The sequence below is a fragment of the Desmodus rotundus genome, chromosome 9, assembly GCF_022682495.2.
Source record: "Desmodus rotundus isolate HL8 chromosome 9, HLdesRot8A.1, whole genome shotgun sequence".
NCBI classification, from domain to species: Eukaryota; Metazoa; Chordata; class Mammalia; order Chiroptera; family Phyllostomidae; genus Desmodus; species Desmodus rotundus.
The window spans coordinates 36850050-36876601 of record NC_071395.1 but is presented as its reverse complement, the minus strand read 5'-3'; the positions used below and the strand labels follow the sequence as shown (position 1 = coordinate 36876601).

Below are 26552 nucleotides of genomic sequence, written 5' to 3'. Positions count from 1 at the left end.
CCTGGATGTCAAGTCCCGCCCATGGACAACCCCTCCAATGTTCATTATCCTAAGTTGAGGGCAGGTGGGGAAGAGAGCAAAAATGTCTGAATTCACACAGAAGAGAGAACAGCAGTGAAGACAAGCAGGCCCAAAAAAGAGGGAAATAAGTGCAGGATACAGAGAGTTTATTCAAAGTCCAGTACAGACTGCCCAGACTGCCCTCCACAATGTGAACAGAGAGCCTGCAGAAAAGGCAAGAGTTGTTATAAAATCGCTTTAATTCGGTCCTCTCCACATTACAAGCCATCAGGCGGGCAGTGGAATGCGCCGTGCTCCACATTACAATACTGAGCCTGTAATTGCTGGTATCAAAATATACATTTGTGTCACCATAAAAAAAAAACCCCTGCATTGTTTTCTGCCCCTCATGCCTTACAACTGGTATAAAAAATTATAAATATTTAAACCCTTGTCCCTACCCCAACACGAACACTCAAGGGTCCAGGCCCCGAGAAGAGGGGCCGGCCAGCACAAGGTCTGTGCACAGGAAAGCCCCCTGGACACGTGAGTGCAGGACGACACAAGGTAAAGGAGACAGTTAAGACTCAACAGCTGTTGTCCCACCTTAAGGGGCCGCAGCGTTAGAGGCAGACAAAAAAAAAAAAAACAACTTTGGTCCAAAATTTGCAGGATATTAGAAACCCTGAAAGTTTAAGAGCCCTTGTCCTCCCAGCCAGAGGACAGGTTAGGTGTAAGGCGTCTGGAGGTCTTGGGCCTGGGGCTCGCTAGGGAAGAGCCCGGCTCCTCAGTGGCCCCCCACTGCATCTGCCCTGGAAACTAGATCCTGCCCTGCAACTTAATTACAAGGAATAAAATAAAAGTACAGTATACAAGGTCATATAAGCAGGAAATTTAGATTACACTCATACCATTTTTATCATCTTGCTATATAAAAGGTTACTTAAAACTATGTCTTTTGCATATAAATGAAGATTAGAATATTTGGTCAACTGGAAATATTGCTAGGCACAGATGTCTGCAACTGCATCAAAGCACAACAGGTTTTACAATGAAACGAAGCTCCAAGCTGAAGAAGTGGCAGGGATGCACCCTCAGGGCAAGGGGTCTTAGCCCAGGAGGGGCACCTCAAGCCAGGGGTAGGGTGGGGAGAATCACACACTTGATTAAACGAGATCAGTGGGGTATAAGAACTGGGCTATGGGCAGATCCTGCAGCTGGCAGCCTCCTCCCATGCCAGGCACATGATCCCTGCAGGAGGCTGTCCCCTCAGTCCCCAAACCTCTATACATTTGCTACTGCAAGAAGGCCCTGCCAGAGCAGCGGGTTTTAAGGCACAAGAAAATGGAATGGAGGTTTGGGACTGCCCATCCCGCAGGCTGCAAAAGGCACAGGCAAGGGGCCAGGGAGGAGCAGGCAGAATGTCCATGTGTCACCAAGAGCCTGAGGCTGGCACCCCATCTCCCCAAGGTGAGCAAGGTGAATTAGATTTAATTTTTTTTAAAAACAGGTAAACTGATTTCTCTTTTAAAAAAATAGAATCTCTGGTCTTTTAAGGTCACTTCAGCTGCTTTTTAAAGTGGCTATTTTCTGGAATGATGGAAGTTGTCACCGGGACTGCCCGCAGGCTGGTCCTTGGTGGTGGAGCCTAGATAGTGGACTTGGAGAAGGACACCCGCAGGTGGTGGTTCTCGCCCAGGTCGTGGTTGTGCAGGTCAATAAGCGCCTGGATGGCCTCCTCCACGGAGCCCATCTGGATCAGTGCCATCTTGCGGTCCTTCCTGTGGGACAGGAGGGGAACAGGACATGAGGTGGAAGGGAGGAGGCGGGGAGGAAGCAGAGGACAAGTAGGAAGAGGGTTTTGTGCTCACTGGAAGAACTTGAACCCTTTGACAACTCCGCCGTTGCTGGAGAATAGGATCTTGAGGTCATCCTCGGATACAGAGGGCCTGTGGAAAGAGGGAAGACCTGAGCCACAGGTCCTCTGAGGAAGGCCACGGCTACTCCCTTGAAGGTAGTAATTCTCAGAGAGAAGGAAGACCTGGGGGCTGTCCACCTTTTCAGAGACCCAGAAATAGCACATTGAAGAATAACTATCAAAGTGTACCAGAATCAGAGAAAACACTCAACACTTGGCTTCCAAAAATGATGCCAAACAAGTTTTAAAAAAAAAAGACCGCACCTCTTCCCTCATTTGTTTTGAGTGTTCAGAAAGGACAGAAGCACCTTGTAGCAAGACAACCTGTCAAAAGCCTAGGGTTTCAGGGAGGGCCCCACCCTGCCCACGCATGAGACACCTACGGGATGTTGGAGAGGTGCAGGGTGGCTGAGGGTGGGAAGATGTTCTGAAAGTTTTTGGAGCCGGGTTTCTTGAAGCGGTGCAGGGGTGAGTTCCCGTAGTCCTTGGTGAGGCCCTGGTCTTCCTGGCCCTCACGGGGCAGCTGTACGTTCTGGTGCTTAGACAGCGTGATGCGCACAGGCTTCCCGTGCAGCTTGTGCCCATTGAGGTGGCTCATGGCTGAAAAGGCGAAACCCGTATGACCCAAGACCCCACAGGTACATGTCTGGCCCCCAGCCCTATCCCAGGCCATCGCCCCTTACCCAGCTGTGCCTGGCTTCCATCGGCCATCTGTACCAGGGCGTTCTCCTTCTTGTTGAACAAAATCTTCACCCGCTGCACATCACCATACACGCCTTCAAAAGCGCGGGGACAGGGCCCTGAGCCTGGGATCTGCTGCCGCCTCCCCCACCAGCCCCCGTGACCCCGCACACCCTCACAGGGCTGGCTCTTCCCGAAGGTTTGCTATTCTGCCTCTGGGAACCTGCATCTAGTCACAGGGATGTTACCAGGAGGACTACCTTCAGCAAAGAAGTCATAAAATCCAGAAAAGGTCAATTGCCAAAGAGCCATCACTTTACATGCTACCAACACGCTTAACTGCGAGAGCATGCAGGGCAATGAACCATGCGTGTCTACGAAATCCAAATAAATACACAAACCGAAGGCAAACCAAGTAATGAGGCAGAAATGCAAACTCATAGTACATCTTAGGGCATAAAAATAACCTCAATTAAATGAAAACAAGATAATAAAAGTGTGAATGATAACATACCGAAAAGAATAAAGAGGCTTTGGGGTGTGACTCTCTTTAGAGGACAGCAGAGCAAGGCAGCGGAGGGACAGGGAAAGGGAGAGGTCAGGGGGCGAGTTGCCATCGTCCACCACGAGGAGGCAGCCCCGCAGGCGTGCAGGTTGATGGATGATGAAGTTGTCAGGATGTTAATATTCAAGGGCAGGTTGGTTTCCGGAGAGCAGGGTTTGAGGGGGAATTTTGTTTTTATTTATTTATGGTTTTGTTTTGTTTCAAGCAACAACAGGAAGCAGAAGTACCGTGCAGTCAGTTGGCAAAGAAATTCCGGATCAGAAAAAAAATTGGGAAAGGGGAAGGGGAGAAAAGAAAAAAAAAGTAGCAAAAAACACAGGTCAGTAAATACATAAGAAAATCCGCAGTGTTCCATCAGTCAGATCTACACACATTACTAGTCACAGGTCCACCTCGTGGAGCAGGCAGGAAAGCACCTGTCCGCACAGTGAGCAGGAGACGCTGCCGCCCCTCCGGCCTCGCCCTGCTCCTGCCAAGCCCCTTGCTTGGCTCAGTTCCCCGGAACCTGTGTCTCCTGCTGACTGCTGCGGGGAAAGTATAAACGCTCACACAAGCACGAGGGGTGGAGTCTGTTAGTGAGGCTTCTAGAGCATCTAACTCAGACAAGGCACCGGCCGCCCCAGGCCAAGAGATCACAGGAGTGGTCAGATAGATGAGAAAACAGTCTGAAACGCTAATTGAACATTAATCCCATCTTTCAAGAGTTAAATATTTCAAGCCTTGATCTCACCCAAGTTCTCTGAGCCAAACTTGGCCCAGAGACAAGTATAGGTTGGCTACTCTAGGGACTGCGACTCAGAGTTGTGGGGGCAGCGCAGACCATGGCCCTCCTGAGCAGAAGTGCCCAAAGACCTCCTCAGACAGAGGCATGTTTGGCTGGAAACTTTATGATTACTTTCATGTACTGAAAAATATTCCAACTTTGAACACTATGGAATTGGAAATGTAAACCAGGACATTAGGGGAGATCCCAGCCCCGTGGGAAGGGAGGGGAAGACACAGCGAGCACAGAGTGGGGCTGCATAAGGACTGGCCTATGGATGAGCTCCAGGGGGTTACAGGAGCGTGGCCTGCTGGCAGTTTGCACTAGGACCCAAGAGCACAACTCCCCTGCTAGACTGTCCAGTAACAGCCTGGAAGAGCCACGTACCTCGGGGTTGAGGTTGCTGACCAGCAGGACAGAATTTCCAGCACCTGCCAGGCCTGGGATGGCAATTCGGCCTGCTGCCGCTGCTGCTGCCGCCGCTGATGGGATGGCCAGAGGGGCCAGGGCCCCATGCACATTGGGAACAGAGAGACCTGTAGAAAGAGAGGCAGTAAGGAGATGAACAACAGCACCTGCTTTCCACCAACAAAGGAGCAAAGTCCTGCCCATCCTCATGCAAAAGGAAATACATAGAAGGCGCCTGCACTCTGCCTGTCCTGGGCCAAGTGGCCCGCTAGCTCCTTCAACCTCCTCACAGCAAATTGCACTAGGTTTGGACCCGGCTACATGCACCCGTACAGCATAAAAGCTCTAGAGCTCCATGGATGCAGAATTGAGCCTTGGCCTTGTGTGCATGCAGGTGCCCATCACCATGCAGATGGCATGCTGGGCAGGACACAGCAGGCTGAAGACCTCATGACTGTCACATGGTGACTGTCACGTGGTTGGGCGCCCAGCCCCCAGGAGGGATGCTCAGGTGTGCCCGCCCAGCTCATGCTGCTCTGCTTACCAGGACATTTAAATTCACCTACTAGGGACACAGCCCTCCAACCACTGTGTGTACACGTCCTTGCCCGGGAGGTGCTTAAAGGAATCAGACCAGAAACTGGGGGGTTAGAGCACTCTCTGCACGGCCCTGTCCTACAACTACCCTGTCCAGGCTCCTCAGGGAACCCAGAGGCCCGCGCCCAGGAAGATGGGCTCCCCCCGTGACTGTGCCCGTCAGCTCGCGTGTTGGCAGAGCTACCGAAAGGTGTGTGGGCATGCACAGTCGCCTATGGGGACCAAGACCGAGTGTTTGAGTACCTGCAGCTTGAGGAATGGCAAAGGTGGGAGGGAAACCAGCTCCTGCATACGGAGAGGCTGACATTATACCAGGTGCACCTAGAAACAAATGAGACACTAATCATCGCACCCACAACCTCCGCCACCAGAGCCAAGTGAGGCAAGTCAGTGTACCCCCACACCCAGCAGGCAGGTCCAATATCCACCTGTGCTGGGTGCCATGGCCATGTAAGGAGTAACGGGCACCAACCTCCCTGGGCGCGGGACAGGCACCATGGGACTCCTGGGGCCTGGGCACTTAAAGAGACTGAGCTATGTGTCCTGGTCTACCACGGCACATGGTGGTACTGGGCACCTCACCGGGCATCTTACCAAAGGCTGCAGCCATGGTCTGGTCCAATGAGGGCTGGCTGTCACCAGAGGGCAAGTCAGGACGAGTGTAGTCTCGGCTCTTGTCATTGTTGTACTTGACGTTGAGGCTGGTAAGCTTGGAAAAGTCAATGCGGAGCGTGCAGCAGGCGTTGTAGATGTTCTGCCCATCCAGTGACTGCAAGGAAAGATTGTGAGTGGCTGGGGCCCTAGCGCTGGGGGATGTGTGAGCGGGAACAGGCAGGCAGGCATTCCCAGGACCCACTCACCAGCTTGGCGTGTTGGGCGCTCACAGGTTCAGCATACTGCAACAGTGCCTGGAACTGGTTGTTCTTGGTGAAAGTGATGATTTTCAGAACGGTGCCAAACTTGGAGAAAATCTACCAGAAAAGGAACAGTCAACCTCTGCCCAGAGCCTGGATGGAAGATGGGGCACACGGACCCCACCTCACCTGGTGAAGCACATCCAGGGTGACCGGGTAAAAGAGGTTCTCCACGATGATCCTGAGCACTGGGCTCTGGCCAGCCATCGCCATCCCGGCATCCACAGCAGCGGCCGAGGCAGCTAGTGCCAGGTTCCCCGACTGAACCGAGTTCACAGCGTGTAAGGCTGCCTGGGCCCGCTGTGAGGGAGACAGCTGTCAGTCTCCCCAGGCCCACACCAAGGGCCCTGCCCCAGACCCCAGAGGGGATGAGGGGATGACACACCGCCTGGTTGGGGGAGCTATCAGTCTTAAGCTCCTTGTGGTTGGAGAACTGGATGTAGATGGGCTGGCCGCGAAGCACAGGTGTCACAGAGGTGTAGTAGTTCACCATGGTGTTGGCTGCCTCCTCTGTGTTCATCTCAATGAAGGCCTGGTGGGGTGAGGGCATGAGCCAGGCCCAGACCTCTGGAGGAGCCCTGCACCCCACCCTGAGAGCAGGCCCAAAGCCATTGCTGGGATGGGCTCACACACCTGGTTTTTCCCTTTCAGCATCAGGAGATTGGTGACCTTCCCAAAGGGCAGTCCCAGAGAAATGACCTCGCCTTCGGTAACATCACTGGGAAGCTTCCGGATGTGAATCACTCTGGAGGGTACACCTGCACTTCTGTTGTCACCTTTGAACTTCTTGCTGTCATTTCCGTTTGCTGAAAAGAGTTGTTGTTTGTCTGGCACATAACACCTCCCAGGTTCCCACAAAAGATTCCCCCTCCTCAGGACCAGCTTCCTCTGTGACGTGGCCAGAGTGATCTCCACATCGGGTCCGGCCTGTCCCCAAACCCCAGTTCCCAGGTAAACGTGTCCATGTGTGAACTGGGGCTCAAGATTACAGCCAAAGTCAGTTCTCCCCAGGTGTCCTCATAAGCAAAGAGCACACTTGGGCACAGAGAGGGAGCCCCCATGGCAGGGACTAAGGGCTATGGTTAGCAGTTACCTGCGGAGGCCGAGTTGCTGCTCATGATAAAGGGTCCGTTAGTAACGCAGGCAGAGAAGAGCTCGTCCGATCCCCGCTGGAAAAGAGGGTGCACTGGAGCAGGGATGGAGGTGGCCTAGCACATGGCTGCAGACCTCCTCTGCTCCCAGAATACCCTGCCACTCGGACTTGAAGAGACTGCCCTGCGCTGCACCTGTCCCATCTCGAGATGGCCTCATGGCCCTCCTAAATCCCCAGAAGTAGCTGCTTTTCCAAGACAGGGGCTTGCATGTCACTCCCATATCCAGGTTCTGGGAGACCCTTCCTGGGTCTGTGGACAGGCCTCAAGTCAGGTGCCTCAATGGTAGGTCCAGCCAGCCACCTTTGGACTGTTGAACAGTCTTCAATTCCCACAAAGCTGCTGGCAAACTTGAAAACAAAGCCCCCTTGTCATGCTGCAGCTACTCCCTTGGCCTTAGGAGCTTGGCCTATTTTCCAGCTGTGTGAGGACACCTGAGCCACAGCCTCATCACTCACTGACCAGAAACACTACCTCTCCGTGAGCCTGCAACACTATCCAGTGACTGCTCGGTGACCAAGAAAATGGGGGCTGAGGGCAGATCTTGAACTGCCTGTCTGCAGATGGACAGGCTCCTGTGACTTCTGACCTGCCTATTTTCTTTCTTTCCAGAAACAACTTGTTTACTCCCGAGTCTCAATCTAATTGAGTCAACTCCCCCATATGTTAGACTAACCCTACTGTGGGGTTAGGCTTAAGGAGAAGACTGCTTTGCTCCAGGAGCAAGCTGGATCAGACTGTGCAGTACTCAAGTCAGAGACTCGGGACGCAGCCCCCACCCCAGGACCGCCCTGCCAGGGCCAGGAACATGAGCACCAGGAGCTTGCAGGCTCCAGGACCTGCTAGGGAGGGGCGGGGCAGCACAGCTGTAGCAGGGCTCCATCAACAGGAACAAGGACCAAGACTGGGAACCAGGGCAGGGTGTCACCCTCCCCCCACTGCCCTCAGTCCCCCTCAGGCCTGTGGCAGGAACAGGAAAGACCAGCTCACCTGGGCCTCCAGCTCTCAGAGCTTAAGAGCCTTGCCCCTTCTCCCTCAAACTGCCTTTTCTCAAGGACACCTTATCTTTGCCCTTCCTCCAAACTGCCAACTAGTTGTTACTCAAACAAGCACAACCATCACACTTATGATGCTGCCATGTGGCCGCCCATCTCTCGCCAGAAAAACTGAAGTTCCTTAGAAACCCTCGGAACCCCCCGCCCTGCCATAGGTGGCTGTTGAGACCCGAAAGGAGCCAAGGTTTACAAACTGCTCTTTGGGAAGAGGACCAGGAATGGCCATACCACCAATGGCTCCCTGCTGTGGGCATGTCCTCTCATTGAGGACCCCTGGCTGCACAAGCACCTGAGAGCCACCCCTAGCTCCCCATCGCCCAAGGCTTTGAGGGCTACATGATGGACAGGTGCCTACAATTGCAGTGCAGACCCAGGGCCGTAGCACATGGCTTAGAATGGGGAATGCTAAAACCCTGGGGGCCCAGAACCGAGGAATGCAGTTAGACTAACGGTCTCTGAGGGTTGGCATCTAATACAAAGTGAAATGTTCTACGCCTGTCATGACTCTGAGCTTTTTCCCGAGTGGACACCCAGTGCTTCAAAGCTCAGAACTGCAGGGACAGGCCTCGGTGGGGACAAAGCCATGAGGCAGAGTGCACTCGCTCTAGCCCCACAACCTGCTGACACTGAGGGTAGGTGAGCCACCACAGGTAAGTCCCTTCTGGTCTCTGGACTAGGAGCTTTGACCCACGCCTTTGCACCCATTTCAAAGGTGCCTCCCCCAGAGTTGGACAAGGGCCAAGCACCATGTGGCTCCCATGTGTTGGCTGCACAACCTTAAAAAGGGCCATCTTGACTGCTGTCTTTGACCAGTGCCAGGCAGAGTATCATTCGAGTGGTAGCATTCTTGGCTCTCAATGGTGTTCCCATGGCAGATGGCCTGGTACTCCCACAACATCTGTGGGGCAAACTGTAACCCTTATCCATCCACATTCTCCCAAGCCCTCCCCCTCACACCAAAACACTGGGACACCCAGATGCAGGTAGTGACCAACAGCTCAGAAGCAGACTGACTACGGGGGCAAACACCCCAAGGGCAAAACCCTAAAGGGACATGGGCCAGGCCAAGTGCTAAGGCTTCCCAAAGGCTTTGTGACTTGGGCACAGCCACACTAAGAACATGACCCAAGCAAGGCTCAGCAAACAGTGCAACTGCTTCTGGACAGGCCACCCAGTGGATGGTGCCCTCCCAAGCAGGCACGTAGGAAGATCCCATGGCGCTTTCCCGAAAGTCAGTTAAGCACCTACTGGAAAAGCCTGAGCTGTGTGTTTCCTGCTCTCAACAACATCTAGGGGGAATCTTTGCTTTTGGTTTTTAATCAACAGCTAACCGTCATTAACCTCTGGACACCTCTTACTTATGGCAGTTTATTCTAAAGCTGGGAGGGTGGTCAATGGTGCCCAGAACCCAACTAACTGTGTCTGCCCTCCTGGTGGGCTGGGATACAGGTACCAGGCCGTGCTGGCAGAGGGCCTTAGCCCTGCACACTAGAGCCTCAAAGGTTTGTCCAAAGGTAGGTCTGATTCTGGAAGCAGAAGTCCCCTGGGGATGGCCAGAGGGGCTGCTCCAAGGACAGCCCAGGGCAGAGCTGCTATAGCTAGAAGCAGGCAAAGCCAGGTGGATTATGGGAAGCCAGACATTTCTATGATGGTTACAAATGCTTCAGATGAAAGTCTCCCTCCTCCTAACAGTGAACAAACAGGTTTTATCTCCAGGAAGATCAGGACAGACAACATGTGAAGACAAGACTCCACCTGGAAAAACTGAAACCTGGCCCAACAGCGTGGTCCACTGACCAAGCCACCTGCAGTGGACTCCCCAGCCCCCAGAACCAAGTCAGCCCCAGGCCTCCCTGGAGGCCACATTCCTGGGACACACACAGGCCTGGTCCTCACCTGAAGGGAGAGCCACCATGGCCCTCCTTCCTGTGCAACAGCAGCAGTCAGCTCTGCCCTTTCTACAACTTAAATGTCCAAGCACTGAGGACAGCACATAAAGGGGATCGATCCAGCACCTCCATTTTCCTTTATCTCAAAAAATGCTATGGGCCCTGGCTGGTGTGGCTCAGTGGATTAAGTGCTGGCCTGTGAACTGAAGGACCTCTGATTTGATTCCCAGTCAGGGCACATGCCTGGGTTGTGGAGCAAAGTCCCCAGCTGGGGGCGTGCAAGAGGCAAGTGATGGACGTATCTCTTGCATAGGTGTTTCTTTCCCCTCTAAAAGTAAATAAATAGATTTAAAAACAAAACAAAACAACAAACTATGAGATTTCTAGGCCAAAAAGTATCTGAAATGCAACGCCATCAAAAGTAGCTCCTCTCTACCCTCCTATACCACCAGCCACCCCACAACTCCTTAGGGTACAATCAGATTTTGACTTTTTCTGTATTGAACCAAGGATACCCAGAACACTCTGGGTGGATATACTCTCAGCCCCAACCGCACATCCCAGGTCTTTTGCCAGGGCAGAGAGGAGGGGCCCCAAACTAAGACCAAAGGTTCATTTACCACCAAGGGACCACTCAACCCACACCGCTTGAAACAAACAGCTTGAAATGGACTGGATGCAGACAGGGCAAAAGAAAGATGTCTTTAGAATGCCTGGCCTGCAAACCCTCCACCCCACGCGAACTACAGACCACAGGAGAACTGCCGTCAGAAAGAAGTCCCAGTGCTCAGCAGCAGGAGGGAAGAGGCCCACCCGGGCAGCACCAGATCAGAGGCCACGCCAGCTAACAGGGTAGCAGAGTCAGCAGTGCCTACCTTTGTACCAACTGCTATGTCTGGGACAATGCTGTAGGGAGAGAGAGAGAAAAGGAGAATGTTAGCAGGTGTACCACAGCAGCTGCTGCCAGTGCCCCCCGGGGCCAGGCTGGCCAGTGTGGGCCATCTCTGGCTGCACAAGTCCCCTCCCGCCATTTGAAGTCCTCAGATAACTAGTAAGCTTAGGGCAGGGAAGTGAGCTGTTGTCCATTTAATCTCAACTTGAAAAGGAGCCATCATTGCCCTCCAGCTCCCCTCCCTCCCAGCAGGACCCCAGACAAAGACACCCCCTCCAAAGCCCCAGGAGGGACACTTGATGCGTGCTGTTAAAGGATGAAATGCCGTTGTTTGCTTTCTAAAAACTGGAAATGCCTGGAGAGTGTTTTTAAGCGTGGAAGGAAGACCAGTGAGAAGACAACTCACAAGGCCCTGAGGCCAGAGCTCCAGGGGAATGAGAGGGGAACTCAACAACGGGATTCTGTTCAAAGAAAGGCAAGCTCCCTCAGAGGAAGGAGACAACAGAGATGAACAATCAGATTAAATTAACACAAGTTACTCATCAACCTGGCTCCATGTGATTGGACTTTCTCCCTGCCGGAGGCCCAGCTCAGAAAGGTGGATGCAGAGGTTCCTGCAGGCCTCAACTGCAGACTAGCTCTCAGTACAAACATAAAACCCTCTGAGGGCTTTCTACATGGCTAATGTAAGCTGACAAGGTCCTCAATGACTCAGAGAGGAACTTAGTCACCAACATCCCCCAACAGGTCACTTGGCTTAGTGGTCTGTGACCAGAGCCTCCAAGCAATGTCACACAAAGACGTCCCCCTCACCCAGCCAGGGAAAGGTGGGTTCCAGAACAGGCAGAAGGCCTTGGGGCACCTACCTTGCACTATAACCCCTTGGTTTCTGCCCTCAGAGAAGCAAGTTCAAGGCACCAATCCACCCCCAACCCCCAAAACAGCATGACCTCAAGTGCTGAGCCCTAGTCCTGCCACCTGCACTCCTCACCAGTTCATTCTAACCCAACGCCTCTATTGTAGGGCCTTCACCTTTTCACTATAAAAAAGGTCATGAACTACTGTTAACAGAAACTTTAAAACTTTAAGTCCAAGAAAAACTTCCTAGAAAAACTGAAGAATGAAAAACTTGTGGCTTCCCATCTGCTAACCCAGGGCAACTCACTATTTCCTACTCTGGCACAGAAAGTTTTACATAAAATGGCCCTTCTTAAAAAGGTTTCCAAACCTTCCAATAAAAGGCTTGGTCTGGCTGCCTAGTAACACCACACTATCCACAAAAGGTTGCAAATGGGACTGGACTCCCAAGCCACACATGGGGAATGAAAACACTCCAACAGTCCTTGACTGGACCACATAGTCAAGAAAATGTTTCCCCCCACTTTGCATCAAAATTTCCCCACAGGGCGCCCAAGTACCCACTTGTTTGCACCCACAACCCAGGCCTACTGGCTTGGAAAGGGATTCTCTGGGTGGTCTACCCAAAACAGATCATTAAGGCCCCAAGATCATGTTCCTCATGCCCAGTTTTTCCTAAAGCTGAATTAAATTCATTCAGCCTGAAACCTATCATTTCAAACCCAAAACAGAGGTGGTGACCCTCCAGGAAGACTAAAGGAAGGAGGGCTTTCATAGATCAAAACAATCAGAACTGCCTTCGGCATCTTCTGGATTACTTTTTTGTAATTCGGTTTATTGGGGTAACGCTGGTTAATAAAACTGTGTAAGTTTCAGGTATGCAATTCTGCAATGCATCGCCTGTACATTTTATTGTTTACCATCCCAAGTCTCCTTCCATCACCATTTACACCCCCCCCCCCCATTTAATATTACCTTCTTCTAACTCTCCCCAAGCCGCTCCAGGATTACTTTTTAAAAAACAGAATCTAACCATGCCAATGGGAAATGAAAACAATTCGGCTAACTGGCAAAATGGAAAGGCATTATTTAAAGTTAGTTTCGTTTTTAACAGGTTCTGTCATTTCCCCCCAGACCAGAAACACCTAAAAAGGGCTCTAACAAAACAGTTTTATACCTGGGCCCTAAATACCATTGTTAAAGTGAATTAAATCTTTGGAACTTCAGATCTGTGCAAGGCTACGGTAGCTCACAATGCACTAAGTAGATTACCTCACCGCCGCCCCTCCCATTTCTCTCGACTGGAGCACACGCACAAGCCCAGGAACTGATTGCCTGAGCACCCAGAGCCCCTTCCCCCTCTTCCAAGGTGACCAGCCAGCCTTCTACACTGCTCGAAGGCTCAGGGGTCCCGTGTTCAGGCCCACAGGGGTCGCTCCGGAGGATCTAGGGCCTGGAGCTCCACAGCTCGGGTGGGGCCACTCGTGCTTAAAAAATTGCCAAACAAGGAGCCCTGGGCTGGCGGGAACAAAGGGGGCGCACGGGCCCCTCCCCGACACCCCCAACTGTCCTTTGTGGGAAGCCCGGAGAGGAGCCGGGCGGGGGAGGAGAAGGACCCGCGCCCTTCCGGGCAGGAGGGCGGCGTCTCCCGGCCGCGCCAGGGACCGCCGCGGGCGGGGGAGGCCAAACGCAGAGTCGGCGCGGCGGGAAAGGCCGCGCACGCGCACCACAGCCTGAGGCGAGTGCGAAAAACTGCGTACGCGTGCGTGGGGGCCGGACGGGGAGCGGAAAGGGCCACACAGGGCGCGCGAAAAGGGTACGAGTAGCCGGAAAAGCCACATGGGCCGCGCAAAAGGTGGCGCGGGTGGGGATCAGCGGTAAGGGACGTGCAGCCGCCGCGTGCTTTCGCGAGGAGCCGCGGGAAGACCAGAGACAAGAACGGGGAGGGGTGGGCCCGGCCGACCCCGGCCAGGGAGTTGTGGACCACCTCCCACCCCAGGTACCCTCTTCCCGCGCCTGGGAGGAGGGGAGGGATCCCGAAGAAGCCTGTCGGCCCGGGGCGGAGCGACAGACGGGCGGTCGCTCTGAGGAGGCCCAGGCGGCGGCAAGAGAAAGGTGAAACGTGAGAAGGAGGGGGCGCAGGAAGCGCCTACAGACACAACTCACCCGTCCATTGCACACAGAAGAGACCCGCAGGGGACGGAGTGGAGGCGCCGGAATAGCAGGAACCGACCCAACGGCTCCGAGTTATAGACTCACAAAATGGCGGAGACGCCTGAACACGTCCCTCGCGCGCTCTGCCCATTGGCTCCCGCCGCTCAGGGAGGGCGGGGAGAGCTCGGGAGAGCTCCCGCGGGCCCCTGCCAGCTCCTCCCAGTGGCTAGGAGGCCACTCGAGGGGTGGAGCCAAGAGAAATGGCAAACGACCATTGGAAAAGATGGCTGTCCATCAGGGCTCAAGGCGGAAATGGCCCGTGGAATCGGGGGAGGGGAGAAGAACTGGGTGCACGTGTCAAAGCGCGAGCCAGTGAGCGAGCCGCCCTCCTGCGTGGAGCTTTGCGGGAGAAGCCATCTTGAGAGTGGGTACGTGGCGAGTCAGGCTGAGGGAAGTGTTTCTCTCCCCCCTCCCAGACTGCCGCCATCTTGCATACGGGCAGGGGTCGTTCACTTAGCGCGTGAGAGCAGGGTGGCGTGTCGCCATCTTGGAGTCGGGCAGGACACCTCAGGGGCTCCATCTTTCTTGTGGGCGCGTGGCAGAAAAATCTGATTTAAATTGAGGCGTTAGCAGGTGGGGAGGCAGAGGCCTTTTACGCGTCCCAGAAGCCCCACGCCTCACTACCCACTGCTGGCTACCATCCTTGCAGGTTCGATGTGGTCAGGGATCGCGCCGGACCGTCTTTAGTCTCAGAGCAGCGAAGGCCGAGTGCAGTCCGCTCCCTAGCTAGAGGGATGAGGAAACTGAGGCCCGGGGCGTACAGGGGATGCTGCCCACCCTGCACGTGAGGAAACTGAGGCCAGGGAGGAGGCCCGCACGGGACATAGTCCGCCCTGCACAAGGGTAAATGAGTCCAAGGCGCAGAGAGCATAATCCTGCCATTATGGAACATTCGGAACGGGGTGCCTCTCCATCCCAGCAGCAGGAAAAACACCCTAAAAATTTCCAAGAGCGCTGATTCCAAGAGTTGAACAGAGTTGTGGCTGACAGAGGTGCCCCTCGGAGAGATGACCGGAAACTACGGCCAGCTGGGTGGGGAAAAGCGGTCCATATGAGGTCAGACAGGCCAGAGCCAGGAAGGCTGCTTGTCGGTTGTGTTCTCCAGTCCTATTAGAAGCACCAGGAGCTGATGGGCATCGCAGACTTGGCAAGGTTCCCGGTGTGGAGTTCAATAAACAGAGGAAGCTGTTATTAGTTTGCTATATGTCCATGCAGAAGTGGGGTTTTTATTTGGCAGCAGCCTAGACAGAGAGAAGCAATGCCATTTCTCTTTTGTCTGCTTCGGTTTCATTTCACCAGTGAGCACCCATAGGCTGGGCAATAACACTTTCAGGGCCTTGAGGTCCTGGACTCAGTCCAGGAGTCTTGGAGCCAGAGGGCTGTCTCAGATTATGTGCACAACTCCCTCCTTTATCCTCTCATTCGGAAGGCCAGAATTCTGAAATCAAGGTGTCAGCAGGGCCATTCTCCCTCCAGAGGCTCCAGGCTCCTGGTTTGTAGACACATTACTCTAGTCTCTGACTCTGTGATCACTTGGCCATTTTCTATTTTCTCCCTTATTCTCTCTGTTCCTTTTCTGTGTGTCACTAAAAAGGACACTTCTCATTGGAGTTGGGCCCTACCAGGATAATTGAGGAAGATCTCACCTTTAGACCTTTAATCACAACTGCAAAGGCCCCTTTCCCAAATAAAGTCATACTCACAGGTTCAGGGATTAGGATGTGAACATAACCCTGTGGTGGGTTTTTGTGGATCCCAGTCAACCCACCACACCATCTGAAACTTGGACCAGCAACAAAAGGTCACTGGCGGGGTCCTCATGATTGCAGCTAGGCTCCCAGGGGGGCCTCATGGTTACCAATGCTTAGGGCCCACCATGGAGAATTAGATCCATTCCTCTGATTTATTTAGGAGCTGGCCAGCCTTCTCTCTTTGTCTTCCTTTTCCCTTCTGGGTGCTTTCTTTCATCCTAGTCTTGCCAGACAGCTGCTTCACTCATGAATGATTCAGGGCTAGGGACTGCATGCTCACCTTGCAATTGTTTGATAATTTTGAAAATGATACTCTCCATGGCAGGAGCAAGGGGGGTGGATGGGTGCCACATGGCGGTGGAGGGCTGGTATCCCAAGCTCTGGTGAGAGGGACCTGCAGGGCCTCCATCCCTGTCTCAGATCAGATGGGGGTGGGGGCGATGGTGCCTCAGTTTACCCCTTCGTCAAAACACAGGGGCAGGGCCAGGCCAGTCCCTCTTAACCTGTGGGCTTACCTCCCTGTTTCAAATGGAAACAGCTTAATAGTTTTCTATTTAGTCACATGTTTGTTTATTCCATACCTTGATTACAAAAGCCTTGGGGGGGGCGGTGAGGTATCCAGGGCTTGGGTTTACACTAGTCACTCCCCCTCTCCCCTCCCCTTGAAGTCCTCCCAGATTCTCTGACCCTTTTTCCACGTTTCTGTTGGATTGAGCTGGGGAAGTGGAGGTATCAAAGAGGTTACTCCCAACCCCTTCAAGCTGGAGCCCCTCCCCCGTCCCAGCTGGGTGGCCTGGAGTCACGCCTAGAGCCACTCCTGTACCTCCTGGAACTCCCTGTTGCCTAAGAATATCCAGAATCTGCCTCTAGCCTGGGTCTATCAGGGAACAGCCAACTCCCCAGGCCCAAGACATGGGGCCAGTCTCCCTCCTCCAATTAGGCCCCCTACCTCTTCCTCCTGCCCAGCCCTCTTTCTCTGCAAGGTGGGAAGGGGGCCCCCCAAGGTGCTTCCCCTGAATTGTCATGGTCACCTCTCAAGGGTCTTATCCTCGACCCCACACATCCAGAGCTCAGCCTTTCCCCTCCCCCAGCTCCAGGCACTGGGGCCATCTGCAGAGTCCCCAGCCCTTATCCACCCCAAACAGCCTGGTTTACCAGGAACCCACCCTCTCCCCAGGCCCTGCCACCACCACCACCCTCCCTGCCAGCTAGAGCTAGGTTTCTGCCTCCAGCCCCACCCCACCCCCAGCCTGATCCACACCTGCTGGGATTGGAGCTCAGCCAGTGCTGGGCCCCTCCCAGTTTTAACTCTTTAATCTTCGGAGTGCAAAATACCATCACTTCCTTTTCCCCGGCCCAGAGAGGTTGAGTCAGCTGCCTGAGCCTCTCAGCCTGTAAGACAACCCCCTGGGTTTGACCCAGACTTCTCTGCCTCCCCGGCAAACAGCCTGGCCTGTCCACCGAAGAGCCCACACAGAGCGACCACCTGACCCAGCAACGCTTCTAGGTGTGTGCTCAAGAGAAATGAAACCTGTACACGGGCACTTGTCCAGGTGTGTTCACAGCAGCCAAAAAGTGGAAACAACAGATGTACGGACAAATGCAAGTTGTCCATCTGCACAGTGAAGTATTAGTCAGCAAGGGAAAGGAACGAAGCCCTGACACATGCCATAAAGTTGTCAGAGCCCCGGCTGTCCCCACGGCTCCACAGGGCTGGTGCTGGCCCTGGCCTCCTAGCCACTGTGTCTGTTAGTCTGCGTCACTGGGAAGTCTCTCCCCTAACTGTCCTCTCAGGAGGGGGTCACCAGGTGCAGCCCACGGAGAGGTGTGGGCCAGGGGTCCTTCTGTCAAATGGAGACACAGGCAAAGGGCCCAAATGGCCCGAGTCCATGTCGGGGCTCCTGCCGGGCACTGGGCTGTGCAGGAGGCCTAGGCCTCAGGGAAGATGGACAGTAAACCTGCAACTGATGGTGGCAACATCAGGAGGCTGCAATGAGCCCTGCAGGAAATGGCCAGAGAGAAAGGCAGGAAGGGGCGGCACAGGTCAGGGCAGCCTCACAGAGCAGCTACATTTAATTTGAGGGGGGAGGGTAGGAGAGTGTGGAGGCGGGAGCCACCGGGGCCCTGCTGTGGGCTGGGTCACAATCCCAAAAGATGTCTCCATGCCCTGACTGCCCCCTGTCCCCGCACCCGTGAATGCGGCCTTGGAAACAGGGTCTGTGCAGGGGTCATTAAATAAGATGAGATCACACCTGAGTGAGGTGGCTGTAATGCAGTGACCAGTGTCCTTATAAAAAGGGAGATTTGCACACAAACAAGGGAGAGGCCACATGACAGCAGGAAGTTGTCAGGCAGACCAGAGTGATGAGGTCACCAGCATGGGACTCCAAGGTTGCTGGCACACCAGCAAGACCCCCCCCTGCCCCAGCCTCCACAAAGAAGCAGCCTACAAGCGCCTTGGTCATGGACTTCTGGCGTACTGAACAGGAAGAGAGTAAACGCGCTGTTTTAAGTCCCCCAGTTCATGGCTCTTGCTCGTGGCAGCCACAGGAAACTTATTCTGCCTTCGAGAAGTGTGGCCAGGCAGGTGGACAGTGGCTGTCCTGCCCGGGCTGGCAGCTTCACCTGGTGACAGGAAAGTTGGCTTGCTTCGGCGGCCCTTGCAAAATTGATGAAAAGGAAGATGTCTTGATAGGAGAGGGAATGTGAGCTGGGCTGTAAGCGATCCCGCAGCCATCTGTTCACTCGGCTGCCCGCCTGTCCCGGGGTCGTGGGGCCATGGGCACTAGCTGGGACGGGGCCAGGCAGGGGCTCTGGGCTGCCCAGTGCGTCTGCACCAGGGCAGGAGCAGAGACCCAAGTCCTCGCTCGCCGAGGGGTGGGGACCGCAGCCCCGTCCCGGTCACTGCGGTGGGGCCTTGACTCCACACAGTGAAGTCGCTGCTCTCACCCAGGGGTTCTTTTTGTCCCCTCGCCTGGACACTGGGTGACATCTGAGGACATCTGTGGCTGTGACACGGAGGGTGCTCCCAGCATTAAGTGCTTGGTGGCCAGGGATGCTGCTCTCCACGCCATAGTGCCGAGGATGGCCACCCACAGAGTTACTTGTCCAATGTCAGCTGAGTTTCAATAAGGCCCCCGAGTCCTCTGCAGGTGACCCCCCAGAGGCCGGGCTGCATGGTGTGGAGCTCTGGAATCCTGGTGAGAAGGTAATCTGGAAGGATTAAGGCGCAAAGGAAGAAGTGTGCCCCTACCAGGCAGGCGGATAGGACTCCAGGACGCAAGGGAGAGTGGCCCTGTATTTCATAACAGGTAACATATGAAACCCAAGACAGCCAGCCTCGCGGTGGTGACGTTTCTGGCATCAATAGTTTATAGCAGGACCAGACACTTGATCTGGAGTCTCAGGAAGCTGGCTGGGATGGCCTCGGGGCCGCCTGCCAGGGTGAGGCTCCTGACCACCAACCTGGGGTCAAGACGGACCCTGTTCCTCTTCTCAGTCTGAACGTGCAATTGTTCGGTGCCCTGGCTCCACAGAAGCCACCCCTTCTCGTAGTGGACACACTGTGTCACCATTTGTTCCAGTTTTGATGGGCCTGGGGTGAGTGCTGCTCAGGTGCTAGCCCAAAGAAGGTTTCTGCTTGTGGCCGCCCGGAGGCCGGGAGGATGGGAAGGAGTGATGGGAAGGGGCCGAGGCCACTGGCTCCAAATGCCTTTGTAGTTCTGAGCAGACATTTCTGCAAAGACAGACAAGACCATGACAAGGTGCTCAACACCATAAGCCATCAAGGAAATGATGACCCAACCCATGGTGAGATGACGCCCCTTACCCACAGGATGGCTGCTGTTCACGTGGGGTCTCGGGTGGAGAGGCCAGAGCCCCAGTCCACAGCCGCTGGGCTGGGAAGTGGGGCAGCCGCTGTGGCAAGCAGTGGTAGTTCCTCCAAAGGGTGAATGTGGAGTTACTGTCTGACCCGGCAATTTCATCGTAGGAATTTTACTCCAAGGGAAAAAAAACCCCACATGTCCTGCCCTGACTGGTGTGGCTCAGTTGGTTGGGCGTCGTCCCACAAACCAAAAGGTCACCAGTTCAATTCCCAGCCAGGGGGTCAGGGCAAATGCCTAGGCTGCAGGTTCAGTCCCCGGCTGGGGAGCACGCAAGAGCCAGCCAGTTGATGTTTCTCTCTCTCTCTCTCTCTCTCCCCCTCCCTTCCCCTCTCTCTAAAAAGAAATAAGTAAACTCTTTAAAGAGAAGATGCATGTCCACATGAAACTGTACACAAATGTTCACAGCAGCATGAGTCACAACAGCCACAAGGGGAGAACAAGTATCCATCGACAGATGAATGTGGTCCAGCTGTGCGCTGGAAGATTACTCGGCTGAAAAGGAGCGAAGCAATGACAGTCGCTACAACATGGATGGACTTGGAAAACATGAAGTTCAATCAAGGAAGCCAGACATAAAAGGCCGCACAGGGTGTGAGTCCGTTTGTGTGGAATGTCCAGAACAGGCACGTCCAGAGACAGGAAGTAGATAAGTAGTTGTCAGGGCTGGGGAGGGGGATGGGGAGTGATTGCTGATGCGGAAGAGGTTTCCTTTTGTTCCTGAGGCTTTTCTACGTATTTTTCTTACTGAGTTTAAAATGTATGTATGTTTAATACTCGTTGTACACAATTACTTAACCAAATAGAAAAATAAAAATAAAAATTACCTGTAAACTCCACCTCACAAGTCAGCAGTAACCCCCTTTAATATTAGAGACCTTCCTTTCATATTTCCTACATCTGTTTCTCTTGTATGGGAAACAAGTGGAGCCTAACTTGTGTGGCTCAGTGGATTGAGCGCTGGCCTGTGGACCGAAAGGTCTCTGGTTCGATTCCCAGTCAAGACACATGCCTGGGTGGCAGGCCAGGTTCCCAGTTCGGGGCAAGAGAGAGGCAACTGGTGGAAGTTTCTCTCCCTCTCTTTCCCCCTCCCCCCCTCTCTCAAATATTTTTTAAAAAGAAAATAAGTGGATACATAATGTAGATATGTGTATATATACATATGATTACTGTTACATATTTATATAACACATATAATCCCAATCATGCTAATACTTTCTAAACATTGGTTAAAAACTAAGTATCACTGTAACCAGTTCACACACCCCCAGAATATAAAATGAATGTGTAAAGCTCCTCCGCCCTATTCCTTGCATATGCCTGCTGTTCCGAGTTCATGCTGTTTGCCCCCAGATTGCTCCCAAACATCTCCAAGGCCTGTTTTCCACCGTGGAATCTGCGGGGACAACACAGTCGTCCTGTGTGTGTGTGTGTGTATGTGTGTGTAAGGTAGCAGCATGACACCAACTGCCACGCATCTTCATCTTCCTATCTTCCATCCTGTGAGTTTTCAATGGTCCTCAGGCCTTTTGTATTCGTTTTTCCATGATGCGTTTTGCATTTAACGACCAACTTGGTCGCGTTAGTGTAGCAAACCATTTAAAAATAGAGCAGAAGAGGAAACCAACTGTCCCCAGCGATCCAAAGGGAAAACCACTAGTGTGTCGGAGGGTGTCCCCTTGGGCAGCGGCTTTGAGCTTTATTTTGTAGCTGCGTTCTGCTCACCAAAGTGAGACCTGCTTCCTCGTTAAGCAGGTTTTCCCTTCTCCTTCTGTATCCTGAGCTTTCCAGGTGATATTAATGTTTCCTCTGAAACTCACTTTTTTAAATTGTAAAATATGCGTAACACAAAATTTACCTTTTCTCCCTTTCAATTGAACAGCTTGGGGACATTAAGTGCATTCACATCGTTGTGGAACGGTCACCACCATCCAGAACTTTGTCACCTTTCCAAACTGAAATTCTGGAAACGTCTCCGCATGTGACAGACAGTTGACCTGCCGACTGTCTCACGCCCTCCTCCTGGCCAGCCTGCAGTGCGGGAGCTGGGCCCCTCTTCATGCGGGCAACAGCTCCTGCCCGGTTTCTTTGACCTCGGAATGTGCTGGGGTGACAGACATGTTCAGCCCTAAATCTGGGTGCCCATTCAGGGAGGACAGGGCTCAAGCACAACACTCCTGGCCGCCCCACCCCGTGTTCCAGAGTCCCCAGAAGTCCTCCCAGCCCAGCTGCCCCAGGACACCCTGCCGCCTCTCCTCAGTCTCCAGAACCCGAACCTCTGACGAGCGCAACACCCAGGGTCTCCCTGTCAGAACAGCAGAGTTCCACAAACACCAAGAAAAACCCAGAAAGACTAAGATGATGAAAGTCCTCCTTTCCCTAAAATCTACTTTTTTTTTTTTTTGAAGAAAGCCACATTTTCCTCCCCTGCTCCAGCTTCTCTATCTAGTGAACGGAGTTTCAATTCCCAGGCAGGATCCTGGAGGAAAATTCTAGAATTCGTTGGGTAAGCACAGGCTCCTTCCTTTTTGCGGAAGATAAGACAGGTCCAACCATGAAAACAAACATGCCGAACTCGGCTGCTGTTTGTCCTCACAGTGCGGGAGGGCCGTGTCACTTCCAGACATTGTGGACGGTTCCGGGAGAGGGGCCTCCGCACCGCCCGGCCCAGGCTTAGCACTGCCGCTGGAAGTGCCCGTGTCCCTCCAGCAGCCCGCCAAGTTCATGGTTGTTTCTCCCTGCGAAGCTTTTGTCTCTGGAATCTTCCACGGGGTTCTTCCCGCCCAAGGATTCAAACCTACCAAGACCCCCAAATGTCCCTTACAGCAGAGCTGCCGGACAGGGTGATCTCCACGACAGCAAAATTCCTTTGCGTTAATCATTTTCTGGGCTCCCTCCCACGGAGCCGGGAGCCCGGGGCGGCCTCAGGCCCTACAGGGTCAGTGCACCCGGGAGGGGACCTGGCCGCATTCCGAGCATTCCTTCTTTTGTTCCCACTTGTTTGTTTGTTTGTTTTAAGGGCTATGGCCCAGGAACTCCTTTTTCCTTTTGTTTGCTCCAGCCGGCCAGCATTGCAGGACTTTGTGTGTCTGGCCCTAGAACTGCCAGCTGGCCGGCTCATAGGACACGCCAGCACCCTCCTAGGCTGTACCCCCCAGGCACACCACGCTGGGGTTATTCCGTCTACGTGTGTGCTCTGGCCTGCCTGACCCCAGGCCCACATGCTCTGTCGCCAGGCAGGCCTGGCCACCCATGGCTGACTCGCCTCAGGCCACCCTCTACTCCCCCACCCCGTCCCGCCCCCATCAAGACTGTCCACCCTCTAGCCAGGGCAGTTGTGCCTCCTTCCACTTTGCCACTGAAGGGAGGGAGGTGGAACGAGATTCCTTTGCAGACCAGGCTGGGTGGTGGTGGTGGACACCAAGGCCTGGACTCAGGGGAGGCGGCAGAATTTCAGATACTGGGTAGACAGTGGCCAGCCCTGGAGGCCCACCCGATTTCCCAGTGGCGAAACTGAGGCAGCCGTTACAACCACTCCAAGTCCTCAGCTGCACCACGCCCTACTGAGTGTGTATTCACGTTCCCAGTGCCTGGGGCGCAGCGGGCTCCTCAGAGAGGGACTGACTGAACTGGGTGGAGTTCGAGGGGCAGCAGGTGATTTCAGGAGCTGTTTCCCCCCTGAGCCTCAATATGGTCTCTAAAGAGGGGACCAGGGTCACTCCGTGTAGAGCTGAGGTGCCTGGTCTTCGGAGAGCCCTTACCCCTAGAGAGAATACCTCCCTCCTGTGTGACCTTGACCTCCAGGAAGAAAAGCAGGATAGAACCAGATAATGCAGGTCAGGCCTCAGCACGGTCTAGGACACTCAGGTGGGCTTTAGCTGTTCAAAGGAGACTGTTCTCAGGAAACTGGAGTTGGGGTCCGTTCAGTCCCAGCAGGCGCTGTACTCCGGGTGTTTACTGTGCCCCAGGCCCATTTCAGGGGTCAGCAAGGAGTGGGTGCATGGTGGGCAGTCAGAGGGTGTGAACGATCTGGGAGTAAAGTGGGTCTGAGCACAAGCCTTTGCTAAATTGACCAGTCCTGACCAGTGTGGCTTTGTTGGCGTCATTCTGTGAAGCCAAAGGTCGCTGGTTGATTTCCGGTCAGGGTACATGCCCGGATTCGGTCCCCGAATGGGGTGTGTACGAGAGGCAACAGATTGATGTCTCTCTCTCACATCAGTGTTTCTCTCCCTCTCTTTCCCCTTCCCTTCCCCTGTCTCTAAAAATAAATGAAATCTTTAAAAAATAAAATTGAGGTGAAATTCACATAATGTGGCATTAATCATTTTCCAGTAGCATTCAGTACATTTGTAATGCTGTGTAATCATCACCTCTATCTTGTTCCAGAACACTCCCTCACCCCGAAAAGCAGCCCCCGTGAGCCCTCACTCTCCCAGCCCCTCCCCACCCCTGACACTGACCCACTTCCTGTGCCTGAGGATGTGCCTCTTCTGGACCTTTCACGTGAGTGGAATCACACACCGTGTGGCCTTGTGTCTGGCGTCTCTCCCTGAGCATCACGTGTTCAAACTCCATCCATGTTCTGGTGAGTGTCAGCGGTGAGTCCGGGGTGAGGGTGAACCACGTTGTGTTTGTCTGTTCACCTGTGGTTCCAGCTTTTGGCTGCTGTCAGTCGTGCTGCTGTGAACAGTTGTGAGCACATTTTTGTTTGAACACCTGCTTTTGGTTATTTGGGGCACGTACCTAGCAGTGGAGAGGTAACTAAGTTTGACTTTTCTGAGGGACTGCGGACTTCCCCGCAGTAGCCAACCTGTTTAACTGCATTCCTGCCAGTGAGCAGGATTCTTAGTGGTGTGGGCCCACACGAAGCCTGGGTTCAAGCCCCTGCTTATGGCCAACCCCCATCCCCACCCTGAGGTTGCACTGGCCGAGTCAGGACTTGCTGGGCCAGAGTGTGTATCAGACCAAACAGTGCGTTTTCCTCATTTGAGAGCTATGTGCACAGGAGGGAAATTTGGAAATTTGGACAAGTTCAGGCAGCCCCACTTGAGTTACCACCTTGGACTTCATGGCTGGGAAAACCTGCCGGGGATGTTTGGTACCCTGCAGATGTAAAACCAAAGGAAAACGTCCACGCACAGATTGCACAGGCTGTTCACAGCATCTTTGCTCCTGATGGCCGTAGCGAAGATGCCCTTCGACAGCGGATGGATAAATAAAGGGCGGGCCATCCAGGCACAGAACGTTACTCAGTGCTGAAAAGACAGGAGCCATCGAACCACGAAAAGACTTGGAGGAACCCTTGATGCGTCTAACTGAGAGAAGGAAGCCAGTCCAAAAGGCTCTGTGCTGTCTGATTTCAACTCTAGGACATTTTGGAAACGGCCAACACAGTGGAAACAAGGAAAGGAGGTGTGGGTGTCGGGGTGGGGGAAGGCTGCCTGGAGCACCGAGGGCTCAGGACCGTGACACTATTCTGTGTGATATTGTACTGGTGGATGCGTGTCATTGTGCACTTGTCCAAACCCATGAGTGTCCACCACCGAAACAGAACCGTGATGTGCCCTGTGGACTCCAATTAATGATAATGTATCGATACTGGCTCAGCAGTTATGACAAACGTACCACCGCAGTGCAAGGTGCTAATAATAGCGGGAGACAATAGGGTAATTCGTGTGAAGGTGTGTAGGAACTCTGTTATTGCTGCTTAATTTTTCTGTAAACCCAAAATTGCTCAAAAAGTGCTCGCTTTGGCAGCATATGTGTTAAAATTGGAACAATACAGAGAAGATTGGCATGGCCCCAGCCCAAGGATGATGTGCAAATTCGTGAAGTGTTCCATAGTTTTTTTGCAAATGAGAATAATTCATTTCTTTCTTCCCAACGCTCATGCCTTTGTTATTCTTTCTTGTTTTACTGCATTCACTGGGAACCTAGTTTAATGCTGAATAAAGGCTGTGTGTGATGGAAGGCAAAAAATAAAATAAAATAAAATTGCTCAAAAAGTAAAAATGTGGGCTCTGGCTGGGTAACTCACTTGGCTAGAGCATCGTCCCAACACGCCAAGGTTGTGGGTTCGATTCCCCAGTCAGGGCACAAACAAGAGTTAACCAATGAATGCATCAATAAGTGGAACAACAAATTGAAGTGTCTCTCTCTCCCTTCCTCCCTCTCTCTAAAAAAATCAATCAATAATTTTTTTTTTAAAAGTGGGATGCTGAGAAGGGCAGGGAAGGACCCTCCTAACAGTGAGGTCCAGATGTGACAAAGCGTTGACAAATAACCCAAGTAAAAAATGGGCAGAGAGCCTGAATAGACATTCTTGCAAAAGGGACATACAGGTGGCCAATGGACATATGAAAAAATGCTCAACGTCACTAATCATCAGGGATACGCAAATTAAAGCCACAATGAGACATCACCTCACACCTGTCAGAATGGCCACCGTCAATAAATCAATAAACAACAAGTGTTGTCGAGGATGTGGAGGAAAGGGAACCATCGTGCCCTGTTGGTGGGAATACAGATTGGTGCAACCACTGTGGAAAACAGTATGGAAGTTCCTCGGAAAATTAAGAATAGAACTACTTTATGACTCAGCAATTCCTCTTCTGGGTATTTATCCAAAGAAATCCAAAACACTAATTTGAAAAGATATAAGCACCCCTACGTTCATTACAGCATTGTTTACCATCACCAAGGTGTGGAAGCAGCCCAAGTGCCCATCAGTAGACGAGTGAATGAGGAAAACGTACATATGGCCAATGGAATATTACCTGGCCATGAAAAGAAGGCAGTCGTCCCATCTGGACACCACGGATGGACACAAAGGGTGCTATGCCAAGAGGAAAGTCAGAGAGAGACAAACACTGCTTGCTCTCACTTATATTGGGCGTCTAAGAAAGTCAAGCCCGTGGAAAGAGAGCGCAGAACAGCGGTTCCGGGGCTGGGGCGGGAGGCGGGGATGGTGTTGGTTAAAGGGCACCAACGTTCAGCTCTAAGAGCAGCGAGT

The 26552-nt window shown here is 53.2% G+C and overlaps 1 protein-coding gene and 1 non-coding gene across 5 annotated transcripts; one reads left to right on the top strand and one right to left on the bottom strand.

Annotated features, from left to right (window-relative positions):
- Nucleotides 1–242: 242 nt before the first annotated feature.
- Nucleotides 243–13995, bottom strand: PTBP1 (polypyrimidine tract binding protein 1). Of its 4 annotated transcripts, none has more exons than XM_024568821.3 (15): nucleotides 13858–13995; nucleotides 10817–10847; nucleotides 6940–7015; nucleotides 6480–6652; nucleotides 6232–6378; nucleotides 5976–6146; nucleotides 5793–5903; nucleotides 5527–5701; nucleotides 5176–5253; nucleotides 4315–4463; nucleotides 3114–3147; nucleotides 2602–2694; nucleotides 2302–2518; nucleotides 1872–1949; nucleotides 243–1781 (listed from the first exon to the last, which is right to left on the bottom strand). In XM_024568821.3, exons 1-15 carry the CDS (start codon nucleotides 13863–13865, stop codon nucleotides 1649–1651), a joined length of 1674 nt encoding a protein of 557 aa, XP_024424589.1. In that variant the 5' UTR covers nucleotides 13866–13995; the 3' UTR covers nucleotides 243–1648. The 4 variants fall into 4 exon arrangements, with proteins under 4 accessions (XP_024424589.1, XP_045058365.1, XP_024424590.1 ...); XM_045202430.3 differs by lacking the exon at nucleotides 13858–13995 and adding an exon at nucleotides 12964–13248; XM_024568822.3 differs by lacking the exon at nucleotides 5176–5253.
- Nucleotides 13996–25281: 11286 nt separating this feature from the next.
- LOC112312717 (U6 spliceosomal RNA) lies at nucleotides 25282–25388 on the top strand. Its single transcript, XR_002975607.1, has one exon. It is a non-coding gene; the product is annotated as a U6 spliceosomal RNA (small nuclear RNA).
- Nucleotides 25389–26552: the final 1164 nt, after the last annotated feature.